The sequence below is a fragment of the Cheilinus undulatus genome, linkage group 20, assembly GCF_018320785.1.
Source record: "Cheilinus undulatus linkage group 20, ASM1832078v1, whole genome shotgun sequence".
In the NCBI taxonomy this organism is placed as follows: Eukaryota; Metazoa; Chordata; class Actinopteri; order Labriformes; family Labridae; genus Cheilinus; species Cheilinus undulatus.
The window spans coordinates 20061368-20081588 of record NC_054884.1 but is presented as its reverse complement, the minus strand read 5'-3'; the positions used below and the strand labels follow the sequence as shown (position 1 = coordinate 20081588).

The window sequence follows — 20221 nt, the reverse complement described above, 5'->3', positions numbered from 1 at the left end:
CAAAAGTCGAGTACTTACATGTCTATAGTCACCTTGTTTCACGTTATTCCTGAGTAGCTGCGCACGCACAGCTTGATAGCGACTATGTCATGTGTTTTGTTGCTCTGATTGGCCAGTGGAGATGTGACAGACAGAACGCTCACCCAATCAAACTCTGAGTTTTTTTCAAATCCTCTGCCTTTTCTCAAACATTTCCTATTGAAGCTTTTACAGATGGATGTGTGAAACACATCCATCTGGTGTGTCAGGTTAGTAAAAATTGGTTTTTGGAATCAAAACAAGTGATGCCCTAATCACTTTTTTTCCCTTGAAGCCATTACCTCTGTTAATCCTCTTCCCTGACTCGTTTCATCATGGCAATCGATTAGAAAGGCTGAAACAGTAGTATCCAGAGCAGGAGAATGTGTTTGTGTGTATGATTTAGTACTATAAAGTCTTTGTTCCCTCTAAAATGCAATAAGCACAGGCTTTTCTTTGTTTATGTGGAGTATAAATGTGAAAATGTTTGTCCTGTCTTTTCCAGGAATTCTAAATATAATGGCTGGTAGTAAAAAACTTTTTTTCTCTTCTACACCAGCCTCCATCCCCCAGCAAGACCCAAGACATCTCCCCCCCTCCCTCTCCTTCCTGCCAGCCCTCCTCCCTGCAGCGCCAAGACTCAGGGGCTCAGGGCATCAAGGGAATCCTTAAAAAAAGCCGCTCCACTAGCCTGGAGTCAGACCACAGCGAGGGCTCGTCGCCTGAGACCATGCTGCCAGCCCGCCAGAGCAGCATCACCCTCAGCCACCAGGAGAGTGAGGAGGAGGAGGAAATGGAGGAAATGGAAGAGGAGTTAGAAGAAGAGGTGAATGGGGAGAGTGACAGAGAGGATGAGTCATTCATGGAGGATCTCACAGATGGAGGGAGCTTCAGCATCGATGCACGGCACAGGGAGGGGAGCAGCAGCGGAGGGAGCTTTGAGGAGATGCGCAGCCCCTCGCCTGACGAGAGCCTGGAGCAGACTTCATCTGTGTCAGAGGATGTGGAGGAGCTGGAGAGCAGTTTGGATGGAAGCCTGGGCTCCTCAATCAAACAGAGGTCATTAAATGTACACAAACAAAGCACACAGTATTGTAGAGGTCTCAGTGTAGGCGCTAAACTTCCACTGAATTAAAACAATACGGCAATGAAAAAATATTGTAAAACCCAGTGTGTAAGACACTTTTTAAACCATTTTTCCTTTAAAAAGTTGTCAACATTGTTATATACATGTTAGTGGCGATCCTGGGCATACAGTTTCCCATCTAATTAAACACAAAACAAAATTGTGTTTAGACAACATATCTAAAGTAAAATAATTACATTCTGTAAACCAACTACATACTGCAACAGTAAAACATCACAGCATAAAGTATCAACCTTGGATGCTGAATCTGGCGTTAGTAGTCCAAGCACAGCAGGCCTTTGATCCTTTTTGTAGGTATCCACATTCTCTCCAAGTGCAGACTAGACACTTTTGAAAACCTGCAAGCAGCCGTCTTGCTGCAATAACAGGTCTGGGATACATAGTGAAAGGGGCCAGGCTAATTGTGCTGCTTTTTAACAGCTTTTCTCTTTCATTAAGTCATAAAGGCCGTGGGCTGTGGGTGTGTCCTTTATTACTGCCAATGTTCCAAGAGCTCAGCTACCATAGTGGTAATAAGGAAAAATCGAAACTACATTTGCCTAAATTGCATATTGTAGACTGAGTTTGCTGCTTGCAATGGAAATCATCACAGAAGGACACTTTAAATGTTTTTACCCTCTGGGAAAATCTTGTGGAAGTATCTATTGTATTGGTTTCGAATCAATACCCAAAAAATATGGATAACTATTTAAAACAGTAGGGAAGCATGATAATATATATGATTGTGGTATCATCAGATATTAGCTTAAAAGGAAATTATCTGTATCACCAAACATGAAGATTTCAGCCAATATTTGCAACCAATATATCGGCTCTTATTATCAGCCATAAATTGGCCATATGTACAAATACATCTGTAGAGTTTTGGGTCTTTAATCATCCTTTTCCTTAAACTTAAAGTATGCTATGGGACTGAAGTGTTAGGTCACAAACTACATGGTCCATCAGTATAAATATCAATATTGGCTAGAGTGAAATTGTAAATATTGGCATACTGATCTCAGCAAAAATCCATGTCAAGCACCATAAAAATGAAAGCAGTAAGCTATGAGTTTTACAGATTTAAAATTCAGTAGTTATAAGTTTAAAAAAATGTCAACCTGTGACCTAGTAGCACCAAGTGAAGATCAAGTGTAACTATATTTCTTGTAAATGTCTCCAAGATGAATGGCAAAAGCAGTTTAATTATTCTCTCAAAGTAGGAGGAAAGATAACTTATTTATTTTCTTTTTCAGACTGTCAGAACTTAATTCTGAAGGAGAGAAAAGGGACAGACGGAAGAAACCCAAACCATCTGATCTCATTCACACACCACTGGCTGATCGCTTCGGTCAGCTCCAAGATGCTGAAAATGCCTGGAGGAAAAAGGTTCATTTGATTTATTTTTTTACAAAACTCTTCTCTCTGTGTTTGTATAGTTAGGTCTTAACTACAGGTCAAGAATCCTTGAGAACAAAAGCTATTTTTGTGGTGATTGCTGCATTATGAGCAGATTCTGCCATATGTTCAGGCTTTCCCTCAGCTTTTTGTTCAAAGAAGATTTGGTCGTGGGCACATTTTCTTTCCCTGCTGAATCAGCTTATTTCCCAGAGTTGCTGCCAAGAGGGAGTGAGGTTAGTGGGCAGCAGATTTGGGATCCACAGATCCAGGGCTTTAATAGCCTCCCACAGAGAAGAGGGACACACCCATTCCTCTTGTAAAAATAAAATCTAACACCATGACCAAACACCTGCAAACCTCCCAGGCTAAAGTCTGTTTCCTCTGTTGTTCATTTGCACACTTCTCTCCCCAAAGTTGAAAAAACAATCCGTAGGTTTCTCTGTCCTTTATAGGCTTTGCTGTCTCACATATGTACATAACTATGCTTAGTTCATACACTTTACCGGCCACCCTGTAAAATACTTAAGATTACTGACATATTTCAAAGTGTATGCATGTTTCAACAAGCTCTCCTTAGCAAACACGACCACCCTCACTTTGAAGTAGAAAACCATACCTACTCTCTGTGATAACCATTGCATGGAGTCCAAGAAGAAAAATCTTACTACACTCGTGGAAACCCGGATATCCCCAAATGCAGTGACTTCATTTTAAGTCATCCAGACCATCTCTTGGCGTGATGGATTTCTGGTTTGGGTTTGTCCTCCATCCAAAGATGAACTAACCTTAAAGAAAATCCAGTCTTAGTCTAAAAAACACTTCATAAGTAAAAACAGATGGACAAAAAAGTGGAACAAATCCCTGGTCAACTGAAAACTGAAGTCATTTTACATTACTTGTGGTCTTTCTACATAACAATATATCAACACAAAGTCCATAAAAGTTTCTGTGTGATGCAAAAAACTGTATCTTCAACACTCTCATGCATGAGGGGCAGCCAAACAGGAGTCCAAGACATCTACGGATTTCTTTATCTGTGGTTACTGCCTGTAAATTTGTCTGGAACCCGCTGAGCACTGTGGCTAGTACTTTGTGGATTTAACTCACATGACAGTTAATATAAGCTTTGGCTAAATGATTGGCATTGATGCTATTAGCTATGGTGCATTTACTCACATGATGGAACTATTCTGTTACATTTCTGTTTCTGTGGAGGTAAGGATGCTGGTTTAACATTTAAACATGAAGTTTTTATCTCACAGGCTGCCAAGCCTGGGCAGATGTTGTTGCTTTTTGGCTGATATATGGTAGATCGATCAGGGGAATGTAACATGCATGCTACACACAAGGCTCACCTTCAGCCGGCTCCAGATGTTTCCTGTTAAACCTGCTAAGCTATTCTGCACACCACAGTTGTAAAATGAGCCCTTGTTGTAGTTTTAATCTAATTCATTTATGACAGCAGATTCAACAACAGATTTTTAAGTTTTGCTGTCCACAAGGACATGACAAGAATATTTGGAAACTTGAGTTTGCTTACAAATCCCTCGGGATAAATTTAATGTCTAGGTTTTGTTTTCCAGTTATGACTCATTGAAAACTGGTCTGACCCAGTCCATTAAAGTCTAAAGATCATTTGGTAACATTTTTCCCAAGAAATATATCAGAGATCAACTACAGATGAGTGTATTATCTCCATTACGCCATGAACATTCTCTTTAAATGGAAAATCTGAATAATGATAACACATTTATTTATAGAGCACCTTTAAAACAGATGTTTATAAAGTGTTTTGACTGACAAAGCAAAGGCAGGATCTCAGGAAGGTAACATAATAGGCATAGGCATTATAATAATAATAACATAGGCATTCTGTAGTGTGGCCAAACAGAGGGAAGTCTAAAGAATTCAAAGAAAGGCAAAAGATTGGCAGGAATAAATGCATATAAAATAGAATCAAAACAAAAGGTCTTCTAAAGCTGTTAAGATAAAGCAATACCATGGAAGAAAAATATTATAAAAGCACAAAAAATTAATGATTCTAATCCTAGGACATCACATCACAGGAGATTAAAACAAAAATAAAAATAATACACAATAAAAAATTGACAAATGAAAGCAATGAAGGAAGTCAGTATAGCACAATGTCAGCTAAGACATTAGGATGAATAAAAAGATTAAGTAGTAAAAGTAGTATTTGTTGATTGTAAGTTCTAGGGGTGTGACAGAATATACAGCAACTTATCATCTCCCTGAATCCTGAGTTCGTTTTTGTCCTCTATTTTTACACTTTTTTTTTTACCCATGTTGTTCTAATCATTGCACACTGATGCCGAATTTTCAGCTGTCATTATTTTTTCCAGAACAGATTCGATTTTATGTGAAATATCGCATCAGTCCAAGTCATTTAGATGGGTGATTGATGATTCATTGATGATGAAGCTCCCTGTCTGGATGGATCCAGTTGGATTTCAAAGGAGTGACACAGCCGCAGGCTCGATGTATGGAATAATTTGCCACATTGTACAAATTTTCGCAGTGAAGGCAAATAAAATGGGTCAGACTCAACTTAAAAATCCCAAATAGCTAGTTTAGCTCTATTTTTCTGAGTTGATAGAACACATTTTTAGTTTTAAGTAAAGGGTTGTTCAGTTGATCATTCTAAGTACTTTTTTTGTCATTGTGCTCAAAATAATTTACAGTCATTCCTTAATCATCTCTGCATAGTTTTCCCAGAAATAACTGAACTTTTGACCTAAACAATTATCAGTGCAAAAAACATCAATATCCATCCATCCATTTTCTATACTGCTTATTCCGTTCCGGGTCGCAGGGGGGCTGGAGCCTTTCCCAGCTGTCATCGGGCGAGAGGCGGGGTACACCCTGGACTGGTCGCCAGTCAATCGCAGGGCTGACATATAGAGACAGACAACCAGGCACGCTCACATTCACACTTACATCAATATTTTTTCTCAAAACAATGCCCTGTTCAGATTTCACTGCAAGTTTGACTAGTCATGGCACTTCTCCAGGACTTCTCACACTAGTACTTAAGACACAAACAAGGATAATGTTAACAGAAGTTAGTTGGTCAAAGAAATTGTTGACAATGTCGCAGAATGAGAAGAGAAGGAGAATGAGATCATGTTGGACAGCGGTGAAAAGAAGTTCTTAAAGGATAACATTTGAGAAGAGGTCAAACAGACCCTAGAGTTCAGTAAATAAATAATCTTGTACCTTTTTAGGGCTGACACCTTCAGTTTGATTGATCAGTGAGCTATTGGCCGACCAAAATCTCATTGGTTGGACAATCACAATCATATTACATTGTATTGCAGTGTAATGCAACATGTTTTAACATTTGGTAAGGTAAAGTAACCTAACTTCTTGTGCTGCATTGCTTCCTATCATATCTTGTATCATTTCATGGCACAAAGGATTGCATAGCTTCATATCATATTGTATTGTATCGTACCATATTAAATCCTGAATTGCTGTCCTCCGAGATTCCAACCTCTTATGATTACACTCAATAGAATATCAAACTTTCTCACCAGAGAGTGAGACATTTTCCATGCTATGCTTTTAGTTCCTTCTCTTTCACCCTCCACATGCTCTGTCATAAACAGTCTATTCCCGTTTCCTTCCTCTCCCATCCTCGCAAACTTTATCCCATCCTTGAAATGACCCATGTCTCTTTTCTTTAGTCATCCGTGCTAAATCCTTCTCACTCCAGCTGTTGTGGTCTTATGTTACCCTGCTTCTCTTCTTCTTCTCTATAGCTTGCCTTTCCTCTTCTCTTCCTTCTATATATCCTTCTTTTCTCCTCCTTCCAGCTTCCTCTGTCCCTGCCTGTGGACTCTACCCCTTTCTTTGAAACCTGCCTGTCAACCTTTCCTTGCCCCTTCAGGTGAGTTAGTGCACGTATGAAGGTACTGTATGTACCTCTCTGCATGGACTTTATCAATTTTACTTTGTCCCTTTTATTTTTCTACCTGTGTTCTGGACAACTTTACATGCTCACCACTGAGAAAACAGCACTGTCAACACCCTTCCTGTTGCTACATGAATGTGGTTTGCCGGCCGTCAGCTGGCCGATATCTGTGTCAGTGGTTTTGGCTATAGTACTAAAAACACTGTACAGTAAGGCAGGGCTGAGAAAAATGGTTTCCTGTGGGGGGTTTGAGGCCTCAGCCCTTTCCTTCCCTCCCATCTCTCTGGGGTCCTCTCAGGCCAAGGTATTTCCTCTCTCTGATCAACTCCAGAGATAGGCAGCTGGATGGAGGGGCCATGAGATGACAGGTAGTTTAGCAACTAGATTCAATGTAGTTTAATTGTACAAGAACCAGGATTTTCTCCCATAATATAAATGTTTGTCTTATTCATGGATGATTTGATGGATTTCACTCAGTCCTGAGTTTTTAAAAAACTCACAGTTTTGCTCATGTTGGCTTCAAAATATTTGCAGAAACAGTTCCATATGTCCAAACGTTTTTCATGTACATTCATGTAATACAGTCAGCACTTTGAAGTTCAGCACTAGTACGATGTCTCTGTGTGTTGACAGCATGATTCAATGCAATTCTTTGAACTTTTCGCTCATGTCCCACTAATATTGGAGCACAGCATGCAACATTTTAAACAAAGAAGTGAGAAAAAATGTTTATTAAATAAAAAATGAAAAGAGGACGGGGTAAGGGCATGTCTGTTACGCTGTCACAGAAACTGATCAAAATCTATTCAATGTCATACATCGCTGGCATTGGACCAAAACCTTGTATCTCCATTTTTCCTGATTTTATTTATTTAGTTATTTTTCATAAATCAGTGCTTTTGGTCACCCTTTTCATCTGTTCGTGGGATTTAATAAATATTAAAGCTATGAAATAGCTAGAAATGCTAGAAATTTACTGCTTATTATGCAAGTTATCCCAAACCTCACTAGTGATTCACTGAAATCGGTCCCGCCAAGTTCACCCCGTTCACCACTCCAACCTCAGCTTTTTTTCCTCTTCTTGCTGACATCTGTAAGGGTTTAAGTTGTCTCTACTTGGCTTACAGTGGAGACAATGCCATGAGTTACAGTGTTGAATGTCAGCCGATCATTTTCATCCACAGAGAATTTGCCTGTGATGCTAGTAGGCGGATTTTGGGAATCCCTCACATTTGTTTGAAATTAAGCGCCTTACTCTGCAGCATGCACTGCACTACTGTTTTCTTTTTTATGAATTCAAAAAGGCTAAGCTCCACTTAGAATGCATGATACATATGCACGCTCCAACTGAGGTTGTCAAAATTTTCAGTACTTCTTTACTTTTCTTATTACATGTTACAGAATGGTACCGCCTTTTTATTGCAAATATTTTAAGTATCAAATTGAAACAAAAACCTTAAATTATATATATAACAAAATGACCAGATGCATGTGGATGATGGTTTAATTTTTCTTTTTTCTGTATATTTTTTCAGTCACACTGTTGACTTAGTTCTGGTGTTGTTAGACTGTGATACATGGAAAGGAACTCACCACTCATGCTACATTACACCCAGTGAATTGCTCATTATTTGCTGAGAAATTTAGGGGCAGCAGCCTGTAAAAAACCCAGGCATGGTCATAAAACGCTTCAGATATTTAGAGGTAGAAAATCATTAATTACTGTAACAGCTCCTGTGGTCCAGTGGGAACATGAGGCCAGTAAACCTTTGCTAATTCATTTTTAATGGTGGAGTTCAGGTGCAGAAAAGACAGCAGGAGTAAATCACATAAAGAAAGCTCTACTGAGGAGTGGTAGATAGATTGCCTTTGTGTATAAAAACAGGGAATTGGGTTTTCAATTTTCAGGCCTAATGTTTTTTCTTTGCGAAAAATAAAGTTTGAATTAGGTTGTGAAAACTTTTGGAGAAGTCATGCTCCTTGAGAAATATAAACACAGCTACAAAGTAATGGGATCCCTGGTTATCCTGTTCTTTTTTATTCCTGCATTTTATGTTTTATGCATGCCTGTTGCTTTCTTCTTGCTTCACTGCATCCTCATGAAATAATTGGACACTAGAGTGTTTGACCTACATTTCTTTAACTAGTTAAACTGTACTGTCCCTACAGAAATCTGGTGTAGATGTGGAGCCAAAGATGTCACTGGCAGAGAGGATGAAGATCCTAAAAGACAAGGAAGAGCAGTGGAAGAACAAAGGCAAAGGAGCAGCCAATGACTCTGTCCAGTTCACTGTGGCTGGACGCATGGCCAAGAGAGGTAAAATAAACAAAAATGTATGTGTTTCAGCATGGCTTGGTTGAGCATGCTTATTGTTTTTTCTTGAATAGACTGAGAATGTCCTGAAAACCCAGGGCTTCTTTATGACTTTTCTTAAGTAGACGGTATTTTAAAAACTGAGAGAATTTTCAGCCTTTTTAATGACAAATATATACAATTTTTGTCGCATAACTGATCCTTGAATACATAAAAACAGGTTATTCTCTTGATTCATTGGGGGATAACTGTAATAGTGGCACTGGCAGTAATAACATTAAATTATGATAAAACAACAAGAAAATCAGGACAATAATGCATATAGGACACAGTAAAAAGCACTCCATACTGTGGTTGTTGGGCATAATGTGCAGGGCAACTAAAGATGAAGACTGCTGATTCTTTTTTTGCCAGGTTTGAAGCTTAAACACCTTGGCTTTAACTGTAAATCACTGAATTAACCCTAAAAAACTTTAATTATTTTTTTCTAATCATTAACAAATAACAAAAAAGATTACTTTATATCACAGAACCCACAAGATTTGATGAATCTTGTTCTCGTGATGTTCTTGTCTCAGTAAATACTGTTGTTGTCGTCTAGAGCCTTGGTTTTCAACTGGTGGGTGGGGACCCAAAAGTGGGTCAAAAGACATTTCCAGTGAGTCGAAAATGTGTGCATGGGAAAAAAACACGCGACATAAAGTCTGTGGTTTGCTCTTATTTTGAAGGATACATCTCCATGTCTTTATTTCGTCACATCTTAAGATCCACATCAAGTACAAACTGCCCTGTTTCTCATTAAAAACATTTGGTTATGATAGAAAAATGTAATAAATTTGGGTCACAATTTGTTGTTGGGGAGTTGGAGGTGGGTCCACACTCCTGATGCTAGACCAGTTGAGAACCACTGGTCTAGATTACTGCTTTAGTCAGCCTGTTTGTCATTCTTCTTGCTCAGATCATCAGCCTTCGGCTGTGTCACCGCTAAACAAAAAAAAAAAAAAAAAAAAAAAAACTTTCATTAACAACTTTTCCGTGTGGAAGCTAAAGAGGCTTAAACTAAGGCCATCTTTTTATTCCATTTGCCTTCCACATGTGTATTTTAGCAAGTCACATTGCAGTTTATTGGTCATATGTTGTAAAAAATAAAAAAAAACAACAAGATCATCCAAAATGCTCAGATGTTGCATCCTGTCTTTAAAGTTGACACACACCAGAGTTTCTTTAAGCCTTTAAGGTGTTTACAGGCAAACATTGCATCCGGTCTAAGTGGTTTAAAAGCTGCATGGATGAGTCAATAAACTGGGTAGTTAATTAACAGAAATCATAAGAGAAGCAGGTCGTTCGTCTCCTACCTAAATGCTTTATTGAAAACTTTTTTCTCTTAATGTATGATTACATCTCTTTTTTCCTGTCATAATGAAATGTTGAACTGTGTACTTCTTCACTTATTGACCACTATAAGGCAAACATGACATCTAAATGAACAGTGCAGGACATTTTCACTTTTTTTTTTTTTTTTTTTTTTTTTTTTTTTTTAATTTGTTTTTCAAGTGCAATACAGACAAGTGGAGTGAACATCAGTGATGTCTCATTTTTTTCCCCACAAAAGCACCCCCTCCCACAAAAAAACCCAAAACAAAACAAAAGCAAACAGACAAAACAATAAAAACTACAACAGCAACAACAACAAAAAACAGTCATATAGTCATACCTAACCTAAAATCACATAAATCTACAGTAGCAATAACATTTATCAGGAAAAAAAAAAATAAGTTACTCACTCTTCTTTCTTTGCCTAGTGTTTTGGTCAGTTGTGTTTCAAAATAACATGCCGGTTTGACAGTTATATAGTACAACCTCTACTTTGAAAAAATATATTGATATGTATTGACAGAGTGTGCATCATTGATAAGTATTTCATCTATCCTGTAATGTCTTCAATTCTGCCAGATAGTCAATCATTGGACTCCAAGCAGTCTCAAATTGTCCTGGTGACCTCCTTAGGGTGTACTTAATTTTTTTCCAAATTTAAGAAAAGCATGAGGTCATTACGCCATAGAGATACTCTTGGAGAATATGGTAACTTCCACTCCAATATTATTCTCCTACGTGTTAATAAAGATGCAAAGACAATGCTGTCTTTTGTTGTCCTACTTATAATTTGACTGCCTGGACATATTCCAAAGATTGCTATGTCTGCACACGGTGCCAGTACTATGTTTAATGCCTTAGAGAGGTGTTTGAAAATAGCTGTCCAGCTATTTTCACTATTTTCTAACATAATAAGATTCAAAGTAAACTGAGAAAATGGTCATTACCTGCAGCCCTGAGTTACCCTTGTTTTTCACCAGGTCTTGTGTCAGACACTGGGAAAGAAGAGTCCCCTCTGATCGCTCTCAAAAAGTGTAATGCCACACCGATAAAACCACATGAAGGTAAGAGACATTTTCTGTTACCTTGTTGTCAACTTGCATGTCAAGACTCAGATAAATGAAGTTGGAAATGAAAAATATATTTTGATTACACAAAATATACTTTGAAGAACATTTCTTATGGTACCTGGAACATTTTTTCGAAAGTGTTATGTTTTTTTTAACTCGTTGTTCTATGCTAGACCAGGTTTCTGTTTTTTCTGTGTTTTGCAGAAATATCCAGCAGAAGTGATGTGAAGGTGGAGGGAGATAAAAGGCTCGACAAGCTGGAATCTTTCCTTGACAAGCTTCACAATAAAGGTAAAGTTTGCTTTTTTAATATGATTTTTCGCTTAAGAAGTAAACATGTTACCTGAATTTCCCTCAGGATTAATAAGGCATCTATCTCTCTGTCAGTCAACACTCTTGGCTGGCCGTATGACTTCCATATACTGCATGAACTAACACTAAGCTTCATTAATGTTGGTTGTTCAATGCCTGGGGTGAGCTGGAGTTGGAGGCCTCTCTGGTGAAAGTAGACGTTTGCATGCCATTCTCTGCCTTTGTGACAGCCTGATGCTTCTTAGTGCTCATTCTACATTTAACTTCAATCCTATGATGTCTTATGTGCTACATCTATTGTATTTCTGAATCACCTACCTTAGCTTTGTTGATATCCTGTCCACCGAAGTAATAATCAAGCAACGAAGGCAGGAGACAAGGTTATTTTCTAGCACTGCCTTTACCCTGAGTCCTGTATCCTGTTCTGTTCTGGTCAGGTATAAGTCAAGGCAAGGCATCCACCATTGAGGTGACAGCACAGGTTGAAAAGGAAGTTATGACCCTGGACGATGACGAGACATTCGGCAATTTCTACAAATCGGTGTCGCCGTCCTCGCTCCAGGACTCTAGTGTGGTTCTGACTGAGGAGGACCTGAGCCAGATCCAGGCCAACACACCAAAGTCAGTCTTTAATCATCAGAACCCTTGCCCTTTTATTTCTTAAAGAAGTATTTGCCTTGAACAAACTAAAAATGTCTGCCGTCTGTGTATTTATGTGCTCAGACTGGATTCAGCTGTAGCAGAACACAAACGAGCGGTGCGACCAGTGAGGAGGAATCAGGGCTCCAGGAACCCTCTGCGAGCTCTGGCTGCCCGCAACGACCTCCGACAGGTCTACACCGAGCAGAGGCTGAATGTAGCCACAGTGGAGACCAAGAGGATCCAAGTAGAGAGGAGTAAGACTTTTCAAACTCAGTAATTGTTAAGCATTTATGGTTCTCATCTTAGCTTGGGCTAAGAGCACTTAAGCAAAAAGTACACCCACAATTTGCTGCCTAATTTGTTGGTTTAAGATGGTTCTGTGGCTTGCTGTGCCTAAAAGTTTAGTAATAGTAATGTTCAGAAAATAGCAAAAGTATGAGATTACACTCAATACACTTGGTACCACTATAACACTTGAAAGGATCCTACTTTAGGAAAATGAATCTAAATAGTTAAATATCAAAGATTGAGGAAGAAGCATGCACAAGTAGGCTTCAGGAAACAAGAAGCTGTCAATATTATTCATTGATTGTTGCTAGCCCATACAAGCAACATCATGTGCTTTTAGGAGATAACAAAAAGAATGCTTATCTACATTCTGCAAAACATTCCCAAGGTCTTTTAGCTTTGTGAGGTGATGAAAAATAAATCAAGGCTTCTAATGCAGTTGGATTAGAGTTACAACATCAACAACCACATTCTGTTTGTAGAGATAAATAAAAAGCTCAGTCTTCTCAGAGGATTGTAGATAGGTTGCAATACAACCAAAGCATGCTCAAATGAAAATGGTTTGTATTTCTTGCTGGAACTCTCTTTTGCTGTCATCCCCAGATTCAGCTTTCATATGTGGATATTTCTAAGACATAACAGATAAATTAACCTTTTATAAAGTCATAAAAGGTTTCCTGTATGCAAATTTAAAGTTAAAGCTGAATCAAGTTCATTGAAGCTGGTGACTGAAGAGGATGCAACGGTATAAATGGTTCAGTCCTTGATATTCATGTATTACGTTTTCAGTTTCAGATCAGTCTTCTGCAGCATGTTTCCTATATTTGGGCCCTCTTTGTAGATACTCTTCACAGACAAGTCTGACCTCAATCACACTGTCACTGTTACACAAGAGGAAGTGAGCAGCACAGCTACGTGCAGGCTGTCTACTGAAGCTGATATGAAATAAGAAATGATAAGATCATCTATTGTCACTTGTGGTCCATCTCATAGACGAGTTTCTGTTATCTAGACTGAAGTTTATATCATGATTAAAACACAGCGTATCTCTTCATTTGATTCACACTCACTGTTTCTTTTATTTCCTCTTTTTTAAAGTGGCTAAACATGCCAGATCAAACCTGGCTGATGTGGCCTTGGCAGGTCTGGCCAGCAAGGAGAACTTTCGCAAGGTCAGCCTGCGCAGCGTGAAGTCTACCGATGTTGTGACAAACAACAGCACTCTGCCATTCAACAAGCTCATGCTCATTCGCATCAAAGGTCAGAGACTTAATAAGGATGTATTCTGTTTGTTTCCTAAACTTTTTTGTGAATTGATGAAGAAAGAAGGAAAGAATATAAAAATGAAAATCAAATTAGAAAAATTGTGCTTTGGGTCTTTTAAAAGCACTGCAGAGTTGTGCAGTGAGGTACAAGATGATGGTGCTATAAATATCTCAAAGTACAAAATTAGACTTGTTCTGTTTACCGTGTTTGGCAGGTCGGCGGCACGTCCAAGTGCGTCTGATGGAGCCCACAGCCCATTCGCTAAACAGTGGTGACTGCTTTCTTCTCATAACGCCAAAAAACTGCTTTATGTGGAGTGGAGAGTTTGCTAACGTCATTGAGAAAGCAAAGGTAGAAAAGGAACCATAGAAGGAAAAGTTTCTGGAATGTTTAGAAGAGGTGTTCAGACAACATTTTAACACACAATGTGTGCTTTGTGTGGCTAGGCATCAGAGATGGCATCATTTGTTCAAGCTAAGCGGGATCTGGGGTGTAAGGCCCCTCAGGTGACTGTGCTGGAGGAGGGGATCAACTCTGAGAGCAGATGGGCCAAAGAGTTCTGGAGCCTGCTGGGGGGAAAAGCCAAATACAGAGGTTCATACACATATTTAACATCTTAGATTCACAACCCAATATTATCATCTGCCTTAAATGCAACTCTGTTTACTGTAAACATCATCACAGACAGGTTTCCTTTAACATACACTCATGATACAAAGATTTGAATGGGTTTCTGTGTAACACTGCACATATGCTAACATATTTTTGTGCCTCGTGTGTGTTTTGTGCGTGCCAGGGGCCGGGGAACCAGAGGAGGATGAGCTGTATGAGAGTGGAGTGTGTGACTCCAATGGGGTGTACAGACTCCTGGGAGATAAACTGGTGCCTCATGAGGATGCCTGGGCTTCCATCCCCAGTGTCTCCTTGCTCAACTCTAAAGAGGTAACACTGCTGCGCACCAGAGGAATGACCTCATGTTTCTGTGAGGCTTTGACAAGTGTGGAAAACAAATTTGATCCTTTTTACACCTGGCTGGAAAAGCCTGGGAACGAAAAGTACAGGAGGTAGAGCACGTCTGAGAGAGAGTGGTGTAAAAGTTAGAGACGTACATTATCCAGACTGACATTTTAAGATACATTCCCCAAAAGTTTTGCATTGCTTTTGCACACTAAACTGTCTGTTTCTTCTTTTCCCTCTCAATAATTCTTCCCTTTAGGTGTTGGTGTTTGATTTTGGCAGTGAAGTGTATGTCTGGCATGGAAAAGACGTGCCTTTGAGTGACAGAAAAGTGGCTGTTAAATTGGGTAAACAGCTGTATAGTGGCAGCTACGACTACAGCAACTGCAGAGTGAACCCTTTAGCTGCCTCCTGCACAGATAAAGACATCCCTCTGTAAGTTAACTCTACATCCTATGTGGTATTTTATGGAATGAGTTTGAGGCATTTTACACTTAATACATGAAGTTTTACAAGGAAAAACATTGGCTGCAAAGATGGTGAGATTATTGCTTGTGTTATTGCAGCTCCTAGTGGTTAAATCATGCTAGTACAGCTGGTTAAAGTTGACATTTTTTAGTAACTCCCTCTCCTGTGTTTGTATCATTTCCAGTAAGGGAGAGGGTCGTCCGAGCTGGACTCTTTTTGGCCGTCTGTCAGAGCACAATGAGACGTCACTGTTCAGAGAGAAGTTCCTGGACTGGGCCGAGAGGAAGAAGGAGGAGGCAGCACAAGTAGAGGAAGTCAAGGTAAACAGGTTTAGGCTAAGTGTGTTTTAATTTGCCTTTTTTGCCCTCTTGTTTGGCATGCAGGGTTAATGGAAGTTCTTTTTGTTTCATTGTATCTGTTTTAGAAAATTAAGAGATTTTTTTATTTTTCTCTGTCTCCAGAGCCCCATCCACTCCACTGATCGTGCCTCCTTTGACTTGGACCTGCAGCCATGTGATGCCAAAGCTTTGCTAGACAATGAGCCAGAGCCAGTGAAGACGGTCTTAGAGGGCGTGAATGTCCAGCGAGGCCATGGAATCGTGAGGGCAGATGATGGCAGACAGGCAGAGCTGGCAACGGTGTCCGTAGACGCCTGGCACATCAAGGAGCATGGCGAGGAGGAGCTGCCAGAGGAGAGCCTTGGACAACTGCACCAGGGAGACGCCTACATCATCCGATGGAAGTACTCCATCACCACACTTGGTGAGTTGAGTGTTCGGCACAGGGAAGACCTGGAGAGTAAACAAGTGGAGATGAAGATTTAAAAACCACAGTATTTAAAATTAATAGTAGAGGAATATTTTGGGGTTCCTCTGAGATTAAGTACAGATTTCTGTCTCTGTGTGGGATTAATTTGTCAGTGGGGAAGCGGCAGAAACCTGGCGAGCTGAGTGCTGGGGCTCCTGGGAGAGAGAGGACAGCCTGTTTCTTCTGGCAGGGTCGTCACTCCAGCGTCAGCGAGAAAGGGACCTCAGCCCTGATGACAGTGGAGCTGGGCAGCCACAGGGGAGCACAAGTAAGTGATCATTCATCACAGAAACGATTGAAATTATTGTTTTAAAAATCTGAATTACCTTATGCTTGTTATCAGCCAGTCATCAGTGGTTTTTCACAATGGAAAGATTCATCTCAATCAACTACAGAATTTCTAAGATTAATTTTACAGGACATGCATGCATAAATTTTATTTTACTCGGCTTCATCAAGACTGGATGGAAACTTGGTAATTTCCATATTATCTTGGGAAACCAGCTTTGTCATCTGTGGAAAAAGAGATAAATTAGTTGAAATTTTGAGAAAAAGACCAAAATTGATTTGTCATCACAAGAAACCTTTTTCTTTTAACTTGCTTGTCTTTTTAGTGCAAAGAAATCACATATGAAATCTGGAAAATATTTGTAGGCACTGTTGGATGAGTGCAGAGATTAAAGTGTTATGTTGTTATTCTTCGCTTGTTTCTTTGCGTGTGTGTTTAGATGTTGGTGACTCAAGGAGAAGAGCCTCCATGCTTCCTCCAGCTCTTCCAGGGAGGTTTGGTTATCCACAGGGACAGCAGAGAGGACAGTACCAACAACAGAGGTAAAAACAAAAAAAAGACTCTGATTCAGTTGTATTTCATGTCACGAAAACTCCCTGAATCATCGTAGCTTTAACACTTCTACCCGTATCTGTCACACTTATCCAGATGGCTGGAGGTTGTTCTGTGTCCGTGGTGAGGCGGAGATGGAGGCTTCTCTAGTGGAGGTAGACTGTCAGCGTGCCAGTCTGCGCTCTCGTGGCAGCCTGGTGCTTCTTAATGCTCAGAAAAGCTGCCTCTACTTGTGGCACGGTTGTAAAGCTCATGTAGGTGCCCGGCAGGTGGCTAAAAGAGCAGCTGACAAAGTGACCCAAAGGTGAGGCTTTAGGAACGTGTTTTCATAGATTTGTTTATTTATTTATCAGTTTATTTGTCAGGGGCAATACAAAGGCATTGTTGCATTTAATTACAGTTTAACCAATACAATGTATGAAAGACTTCTAGCCATGGCTAATTTGCAGTCCTTGTCCCTGGTTAGGCTTTTAAAGAATGAAACGTGATACAACAGAATAAAATGGACATAAAAGACTAACAGTTGCAGCAGATATAAATGGGAAACCACACAGATGCATGAAAATAGCAACAGCAAGGCAGACATAGACATGCAGCCACATACATAAAAGCTAACAGTAAGGGTTGACATAAATATTGAATTAAAAAAAAAACATAAAACATGTAGCTTAGTTTTCACAGATTTGCCTTTGTTTGAGCCATTGTTTTACTGTGTTATCAAAGTCAGTCAGTGATTTTACTATTTATGGTATTCCAGATCTGTGGGCCTTTAACTGAGAGAGAGCACTGGCCGGATGTTGTTTTGCATTTCGTTGGTTTACAGTCTCCTCTCATGGTGGCTCCTTTACTGGAGTATTTTTCAATCGTTTCACTGACCAGTTGTGGGACAAGATCGTTCAGACACTTAAATGTCAGTTTAATGAATGAGAAATGTATATTTTCAAAGTTTTCAAAGCTCAATGAATTATACTTTTGTTGAACTTTACAATGGTAAAGTTCATCTACTTCTGATCCAGTATTTTTAGGGTCTGTTTGTACAAAGATAACATCTGTTTTATTGCTGATTGGGTGGCCTGACCCCAGACAGTAACACAGTATGGAAAATGTGATGAACTCATTGCATGCATGTAAAGCTGGGCAGTCTTTATTGGGAAACAAGATCTTAAAAGTTGAAAGCAGTTCAAGTTAGTCCTGATGGTTTTTGACACTTTTCTGATATATTCCTCAAATTTTAGTTGTGAGTCCAGGACAACTCCTAGATGTTTAAATTCATTTACCTTCTGTATTTTCTTCTGATCAGCATTTACCAAAAAAATCATTACATTTCTTTTGTCTCAAAGAGAAGCACATGGAAACAGTTTTTTGCACAGTTCAAAGTTAAAAAAGAAAATGTTTCTTAGCCACTGTGACATACTTAACGACTATCTATTCAGCAACTCTTCAGCTTGCTTTGAGGATGAAACATGGACGACAGAATCATTGGCATACATTTGGCAATGTACATCTTCACAGCTGTCAGGCAAAAGAGCAGAGGTCCCAGAATAGAACCTTGTGGGACGCCCACACTACAGTTCTGAAAGGATGATATTGAATTATTTATCTTAACACACTGCATTCCGGTTTCCAGAACCAGCTGAGAGCTTGTTTTGAGAAATTTAGCTTTATAAGTTTATCAAAAGTAAGTTGTGGTTCACAGTGTCAAATCCTATTTTCAGGTCCAAGAATTCTGCTTCTACAAATTTACCGTCATCTAAAGATGTTTTAATAGTGTGGGTGAGATAGCAGATTGCCATTTCTGTTGAATAACCAGATCAAAGCCAAATTATTTTGGGTGAAGAAGCTGGTTACTTCCAAGAAAACTGATCGGTTGCTCTGCCACTAACTTTTCAAGAGTTTTTGAGATCACAGGAAGGATTGATATCAGCCTGTAGTTTCAGGTTTTGTCAGTTTCACCAGATTTAAATATCGATGTTATAACTCCTTGTTTAAATATTGGGGGAAAATCCCTGCATGATGTCCTGTAAGTTCAGATCTAAGGAGTGACAGTTTTTTGTTTGTTATCAAGGTGTCCGCCAGAGTTAGGTCTGAGCAGAGGGAGCAGCATAAAGGTGGAGGAGGTGGAGGAAGGATCAGAACCAGCAGAGTTCACTAAGGCTCTGGGCTCGCAGGACAAGAAGGCCTATGACTGTATGCTGCAAGGTGCGTCCTCAAGAGAGAGAAATATCACAAATTACTGCTACTTTTTCTAAGTACACAACATGATAAATGTGTTTGTGGTCTCCAGATCCAGGGAAGTACAACTTCACGCCCCGGCTGTTCCAAGTGAGTGCAAGCTCTGGGCTTTTTGAAGGAGAGGAGAGGCTGTATGCAGCCAGAGTGACTGAGGGAGTTATGGCGATGCCCTTCTTGCAGGAGAACCTCTACTCGGCACAACAGCCTGGTTTGTGAAGCCAAATGTTCTCCTTTATTTCTACAGAATATATTTCACATAGTAAAGATGATGTATGCCATGCAGTGAGGGGATATAAAGGACTCTGCCTGTTAATGCACTCTTTAAGGGCTTTGTAAGTGCAAACGACAATATTAACCGGACTGTATGACCACTAACTGCCTATGCTGCTGATATGCTGTTGTGTTTTCAGCCCTGTTCATGCTGGATAACCGTATGGAGGTGTACCTGTGGCAGGGCAAGCAGCCTGACGACACACAGTTCGCAGGCTCTGCAAAGATCCGCTGGAACAACGAGAGGAAGTGTGCCATGGAGACTGTGCTGCAGTACTGCAAAGGTCAGAGGCAACGAAGACAAAAACTGATCAGAAGTGACCATCTATGGTGGCAAAGAGATGGCCACATACAGATTAAAACATTAGGAGTTATTTATCAAGAAGGCTTTGTATGGTACTAAATATTGCTTACAACTTATTTAATGCAGATTTTAATTTTGTAAAACATTTTTCATAATTGCACAACTTCTGACTAGATTATATGATTAAGATGATGGATTTAACTGTCCTATTCCTTCACTCACTAAGAGGTTTTTTAAGTCCTTTTTTTTATCAACCAAACACAGCTTCTGAAGAATAGTCCCACACCTAATAAAAGGTAGTCAACTTTGCCTCAACACTAAGATAATCGTTGACACTTGGCATTGCTCCGAGAAAATTTGTAAATCTCTTTTAAGCCTCAACTTCTTATAAAAATTCTCACCCTGTCTCCACTGTTGTGACCTGCAGAGAAGAACCCTCGGCGCCCCCCTCTGGCCTATCTGGTTCTTGCAGGCTGTGAACCTCTAACCTTCACCAACATCTTCCCATACTGGGAGAAAGATGCCAGTGTCGCTTCAAAGGTGGGATACTGTTTTTTTCTGATTGGTCTTAATAAAAACAAATATATAAAATGTGAT

General features: G+C 39.7%; 1 protein-coding gene across 3 annotated transcripts in view; it reads left to right on the top strand.

Moving 5' to 3' along the window:
• Window positions 1-20221, top strand: part of svild (supervillin d) — a 68118-nt gene that overhangs the window by 45551 nt on the left and 2346 nt on the right. For all 3 annotated transcript variants that reach the window (XM_041815392.1, XM_041815390.1, XM_041815391.1), the window contains 21 exons: window positions 578-1077; window positions 2401-2533; window positions 8649-8796; window positions 11148-11231; window positions 11442-11528; window positions 11987-12170; window positions 12273-12445; window positions 13578-13739; window positions 13960-14096; window positions 14192-14339; window positions 14542-14687; window positions 14962-15137; window positions 15355-15490; window positions 15632-15932; window positions 16091-16245; window positions 16706-16808; window positions 16915-17122; window positions 18884-19017; window positions 19103-19258; window positions 19461-19604; window positions 20052-20164. In XM_041815392.1, coding sequence (XP_041671326.1) covers window positions 578-1077; window positions 2401-2533; window positions 8649-8796; window positions 11148-11231; window positions 11442-11528; window positions 11987-12170; window positions 12273-12445; window positions 13578-13739; window positions 13960-14096; window positions 14192-14339; window positions 14542-14687; window positions 14962-15137; window positions 15355-15490; window positions 15632-15932; window positions 16091-16245; window positions 16706-16808; window positions 16915-17122; window positions 18884-19017; window positions 19103-19258; window positions 19461-19604; window positions 20052-20164 — 3528 coding nt within the window. The remainder of the gene's footprint in view (window positions 1-577; window positions 1078-2400; window positions 2534-8648; window positions 8797-11147; window positions 11232-11441; window positions 11529-11986; window positions 12171-12272; window positions 12446-13577; window positions 13740-13959; window positions 14097-14191; window positions 14340-14541; window positions 14688-14961; window positions 15138-15354; window positions 15491-15631; window positions 15933-16090; window positions 16246-16705; window positions 16809-16914; window positions 17123-18883; window positions 19018-19102; window positions 19259-19460; window positions 19605-20051; window positions 20165-20221) is intronic.